Source organism: Rutidosis leptorrhynchoides, chromosome 2 (assembly GCF_046630445.1).
Source record: "Rutidosis leptorrhynchoides isolate AG116_Rl617_1_P2 chromosome 2, CSIRO_AGI_Rlap_v1, whole genome shotgun sequence".
NCBI classification, from domain to species: Eukaryota; Viridiplantae; Streptophyta; class Magnoliopsida; order Asterales; family Asteraceae; genus Rutidosis; species Rutidosis leptorrhynchoides.
Window position 1 is genome coordinate 41,728,372 of NC_092334.1, and position 5,983 is coordinate 41,734,354.

General features: G+C 34.1%; 2 protein-coding genes across 3 annotated transcripts; one reads left to right on the top strand and one right to left on the bottom strand.

The window, feature by feature from the left end:
* Nucleotides 1–325: 325 nt before the first annotated feature.
* On the top strand, nucleotides 326–931 carry LOC139890770 (root allergen protein-like). Its single transcript, XM_071873683.1, has 2 exons — nucleotides 326–506; nucleotides 636–931. The coding sequence occupies exons 1-2, from the start codon at nucleotides 326–328 to the stop codon at nucleotides 929–931; spliced, it is 477 nt and encodes a 158-aa protein (XP_071729784.1).
* A 251-nt stretch (nucleotides 932–1,182) lies between these two features.
* LOC139890771 (ATP-dependent Clp protease proteolytic subunit-related protein 3, chloroplastic-like) lies at nucleotides 1,183–5,338 on the bottom strand. 2 transcript variants are annotated; one of them, XM_071873685.1, is made up of 10 exons: nucleotides 5,027–5,338; nucleotides 4,605–4,706; nucleotides 4,148–4,270; nucleotides 3,904–3,963; nucleotides 2,753–2,849; nucleotides 2,615–2,688; nucleotides 2,035–2,088; nucleotides 1,851–1,934; nucleotides 1,663–1,770; nucleotides 1,183–1,569 (listed from the first exon to the last, which is right to left on the bottom strand). In XM_071873685.1, exons 1-9 carry the CDS (start codon nucleotides 5,297–5,299, stop codon nucleotides 1,675–1,677), a joined length of 963 nt encoding a protein of 320 aa, XP_071729786.1. In that variant the 5' UTR covers nucleotides 5,300–5,338; the 3' UTR covers nucleotides 1,183–1,569; nucleotides 1,663–1,674. The 2 variants fall into 2 exon arrangements, with proteins under 2 accessions (XP_071729786.1, XP_071729785.1); XM_071873684.1 differs by having other exon boundaries at nucleotides 1,659–1,770.
* Between the last annotated feature and the right edge of the window lie 645 nt (nucleotides 5,339–5,983).

Here is a 5,983-nt window from a genome sequence, read left to right on the forward strand (position 1 = left end):
CCATCAACCGAAATTGCACACGACAACGAAACAATTTTAAAATGATAATATAATTCAATTTCAATCTAATACTATACGTATTCATTTGCTCTTTCTGAATATTAAAACCACAACAAAATTGCCATTATATATTTTTTAATGTTTATAATCAATCAAATATTAACAAAAGACCCACCCTGTCAAAGTTGATGTGAATCATGTGATCTGTGTATTCATTTAAAAACATCATTCTTGTCCACCTTTTCAACCCTTCAAAAACAATAAACATTGCTCATATATCGTTGTAACCATACTTCTTAAGTTTGTTCTTCAAAATAATTTGATTATGAGTACCGTCACTACTGATATCGAGGTTGTTTCTCCATTTCCCATTGAAATGATCTTCCATGTTTTCAGCGACTTCGACACGGTTGCACCTAAGGTCAACCCTCAAGTTTTCAAGTCAATCGAGACACTCGAAGGTGATGGAGGTGTTGGAACAATAAAGCTCTTCACTTTTGGTGATGGTAAGATATTGAGTGCACTATTATACTGAAACTATACTTAATGTACTAAGTTCACTTATTTTGTGAGTTATGTCATTAATTATTCAACTCTTATTCACTGTGTTCTAAATCTAAGATCACATAAAACAGATGTTCCATTTGCAAGCGGAAAGTATAAAATCGACGCAATTGATGTAAGCAACTTCAGCTTTAGCGTCAAGTTCTTTGAAGGAGATATACTAATGGATATAATGGAATCAATCACCCATCATGTTAAGATCTTGCCTTCTGCTGATGCAGGAAGCGTATTCATGCAGACAATCGTTTATAACTGTAAAGGAAACGACAAACCATCTAAAGAAGCTCTAAACTTTGAAAAAGAAATTTACGAGAAACCATACAAAGCTTTGGAGGCTTACGCCATTGCCCATCCTGAAACTTACTGATTTTTTTATTTAAAAATCGTCCGTTAGAATGCTTTACAACTTTCATTTTGTTCATCGTTTGTTATATAAATGGTTGCTCTAAACTTTATTCAAAAGTTGGTCGCTTCACACTTGTGTCCGAGTAGCGCTTATTTAGTAGTTAGAGATTCAGATAGCATGTTCTGTATTCCTATCCATGTACAAAAACCAACCAGAATGATTTAATTTTTTTAAGTGTACATTTTGACATTTTTTACTCTGAAAAGATGGCATGGACAAAAATCAAGATTAGGGTAAATGTTCAAAAACCAACACACTAAAGTCCCAGACTATGCAAACACAAAACACCGATACTTTCGCTAAAGTACCTTGAGATAGGTATGCATTTACATATACTTTTAAAAAACAGCTTCTCCCCGATACATTTAACCTTCAAGAATCAAGTAATACAACATGGCATGCTATATCTACTTGTTCTTTTCATATATATTTGATGATGTTTCCTTGCACAAATCAAAAGTAATCTTTGGGTAGATCGATCTAACAACTTCACTTAAGTTTCCTATACCAGGAAGATCCCTTGATTACCATATACATATTTCCAACATGAATACACAACTTTTGTTTGCACATGTACTCTTCCAAGTAATAATTCTGCCCTGATAATTGATGAGATATTAGTTTAGGAGCCACCAATATTAATACAACAACAGACAAAGGCCACAGTCACAAAAGCAAGCGTATATACCTACACAATAAAGAAGCTACATTGCGTCAAGAGATTTGATCCCAGCGTTTTTATCCCATGCCTCTGGTGGGGCCGCGTCAGCCATGATCTTTTCTTGACCACGCCAAAGTATCTAACCACCAAACAACAATATTATATTACTCGGACTAAAATACAGATGAAGATACATTTCATGGATGTATGTGTGTGTACCTTATCAATTACACCAAACTCTTTAGCTTTAGTGGAATCCATGTAAAAAGGTCTTCGCATCACTTGCGTTACAGTTTCCACCGACTAAATATCACAGTTCATCCAGACATCCAGTGAGTTATTTATGTAAAATATGCACATAACTGGTTCACTAAAGAAAAGATCAACCAGAAGGATTACTCACATTTTCGGTGTGCTTCGACAAAAGTTCAACAAGTGTGTCTTTGTTAATGATTACCTATAAATGCAAGATCCCAAATTAGAAAGAAAAGAATAAAGCAGAACTGCCTACTACCAACAAGTGTTGTATTGACCCCACAAACACTAACTTGTTAACTTTACAAAATCACAAATAACCAATGATAAATGATGATTACAAAACAATATTGTAACAAGCTAAAACAAAAATCTTTCAAACTGAGATTTAAGGGGGTTGTATGCATTAAAAAATATATACTTTAGTACCTTTCAAGCTTTTTTAAATCTATATGACATCATATCCACTTGGCTATATAACCTAGCTGACCCATTTGAGATAAGACACAACCTAGATTGACATACATAGATCAAGTACAAGGTGCTAACTTGATTCAAGGGAAGGCACAACAAGTAAAAATTAATTTAAAGAAAGAAAGAATGAAAGAAAAGCAATATGTAAAAATGAGGGAAGTAATGGCGTGAATTTAGCAATTTAGTTCGAATGATCTTATTTCGAAAGACAAAAATAGACGAGTGATGAACTTTTTAAAAGAATCGATACAAACCTCCTTTGCACGTATGAGAACATCACTACCCGTCATTAATCCAGATGATGGGACACGAGGCTGTTGTATCATAGCTAGAACAAAAACACATGTAATTAGTTACAAAAGATGGCGACTTATTACCAACTTCAATCATACCTTTTGCATGTGGCATCATAAATCTTTTGCCTTTAGCTCCTGCAGCAAGCAAGAGACACGCATGACCAATAGCAGCTCCAACTCCAACAGTATGTATCTGCACCATAATTAATTAAAACAAGAACTGAAAACACCATATATAAAAATCAATTCATTCTGCAAAGTATATAACTGCATGATGTTACATTCATGTGTGGGGCTAAGTTTGTCATAATCTGGGTTTGTAACAACATATGTCAGACTAGGTGTAAAAAAAGTAAGAAGATGGACAATTTTCAAAAATGGACATTACAGGTAAAATATATACAAGGGTAGGATCAAGAGGGAAGTAACCAATCGGGGGGAAGTGGGGGGAAGCAAAAACTTTTTTTTTTTTTTTTTCGTTTTTTGAAAAAACTTTGTTCACGAACATTATAGATGAGATGAAAATATGAACATTTAGTAGAGACACTTTGTGATAAATGTTTTTATTTTGGCGGGAAAACGCTCGAAGAAGTAATATATAACAATTATCGTGTTTTTCGAGCGTATTTTGAGGTTTTAGCTATTGGGGTTTAGATATTAGGGTTTATAGGGTTTAGATATTAGAGTTTAGAAATTTAGGGTTTAGATTTAGGGTTTAGATTTAGGATTTAGATTGAGTTTTTAACACGAACGGTTTAGAGTTTAGGGTTTAGGGTTTGGTGTTTTGAAACACCAAACCCTAAACCCTAAACCCTAAATCGGGCTAAATTTTACTTCACAAAACATGAAAAAGAACGTTCATATTCTTCACGAACAATATTATCTTGAATGTTATTTTTGTCGATCGTTTTTCCGCCTAAATAATAACATTCATCACGAAGTGTCTCTTCTAAATGTTCATATTTTCGTGTGATCTTGATGCCGGAAAAAAAAAAATTCAAAAAAAACGAAAAAAAAAAAAAAAAATTTGCTTCCCCCCGATTGGTTACTTCCCCATTGATCCTGCCCCTATACATACATACACTTTTAGGGTAGAATGTGTGCCATAATAAGAGGCAACAATTGTATCATTCTTTAAAGAGTTGTAATTTTCCAAGAGAATGTATAGTAACAATATTAGATTTATACTACAAGAATAGTCATAAAATGAAAAGCAAGCACGTTAAAATGAAAAGCAAGCACGTTACCTCATTTTTCAATTGCATCATAGCATCATAAATCGCAAAACCCTCTGTCTCCATTCCGACCTGTAAGTATTTGTTTTGTCAGTGAAAAAGACATTTAAGGAAGCATCATAGGTTTTATACTTTTATTATCCAACATCTATCAATGTCTAATATGATATTACTAAAAAGAATACATTGATAAGTCTGTCTGGAACAATGACATAACAACGACCTAGATTAAGGACGCTGGAGGAGAAAATCTCACCGATTCACCATCATCACGAGTAGTTCCTGTAGAATTTATATAAAGATATATAGGCTCTTTTGGATCCATCCATTGTAGATACATTAACTCTGCAATGATGAGCTCTGTAACTGCCGGCACCAGCTAATGCAAAATTATAAAGAAAAGGCCATAAGTACAAGCAGACAAGCAGTTGAAGTGACTGAATGAATAAGTTCCCGTGATTCTTTAGTAATGTATTGTAAACATCCACCCCATATGAAAGCCGTATAGTAAACATTAAACCACCTTTTTCACTGGCTAAAACTTGTTGCTGAGTTATGAAGTTGAAAAAACACAGACTCGCACACTTTAAAAGATATGCTATTAATGAAAGCATCACATTGTTAATAGGCAGTTAGTAGTGGTCAATATCCCTATGTGTTGTGTATAACTGTATATAGAAGAACACAATCCACGAAACAGAATCAGTTGTTACCGGCATTCCAAGGTAAACTATTCTTCCGTGGAGAAGCAATGACGGCAAGTCTGGAGGAGGCCTCCTTGGCCTGTGCTCATTGTATGAAACCGATCTCTCCACCTAATACAAAAACTACAGTTATTGATTTAATAATACTAAATCATAGAGTTTCGATAAGAACTCGAAAATTGGTACTTAACCAAACATCACAATATGAATAATTCAAGTCGAATAATTTACAAACTTGACAACTGCATCATAAGTACTATGTTAAAAAACAGATGATAGCCTAACGTAACTAACAATTACCACATAGTGAATGAAGGTTTATCTGATATATAAATAAATCAAATTGAAGTAGTTTTTTGCACCCAAACCCTAGCCCTAGTTTAAAACATACTACTTCAATTAAATGGTAGAAAAAAAGGTATAAGGAGTACTGTTGCAGGAGTAGCCATGAGCGTGGGAGAATCAAAAAGGTCCAAATACGGCGGCGTATCGGAGTCAACCGGTCGATTCAGAAGCTTCTCCGGTGAAGTTGAAGCAATTGATGCGAGTTTTGAAAGAAATGGATCTTTAGGGTTCAACGGAGGTAGCCTGGGTTTAATACTACTGTTTCTAGCAACTACCGTTGTTCTCCGGTATGATGATGACGTAGGTGAATAGCAATGGATAGTGGAAGAAGCCATTGATAAGCCTAAGCTCAACGACATTTGTGGATTGTTTTGGGGAAAAAAGGGGAATGTTAGGAAAATTTTGTATGGAAGAAATTAGGAATATACAAATACACCCCCAAACTTTATCTAGCTGTCAACTAGGCTAATAAATAAAAACTACACAATTTATTGAAAAAATTACACGTATAGTCCTTGTGATTTGCTATTATTTTACTCCGTAATTAATAATATACGGAGTATGAGATATGAGAATTAGGCATTAGCAATGAATTTTTTGAGGAAAAAGATGAGAGGAGACCGTAGAGGCATAGAAATAACTAGTGAATGATTCGTGGAATTACGAGTGTGTTTAAACGAAACAAATTAATGATATGTTTTAGGTATTAAGTGAATGTAAATGTTAAAGTCATTTACTTTAATACTCGTGGAACCACAGATTCCGACTAAGAAAACTTTTCATTATTTTTCCAAACATATTTATGTACTTAACTTGGTTAAACTACTTTTAATCTTCAACCACCCTCTTCCAATTTTTATCACAATTACTATTTTCGTTGTCATAAAAGCCTACATTACAACCTTTTATTAAGACATGTATTTGGCATCGATTATGAGACTCAGTTCATATGACGATTCTAAGTTTCTCCCACCATCAATTAAGTCTCCAGTTCCAAATTCACGTACCTTCAACAAGACGATCTGCTACATAACATGATAGGT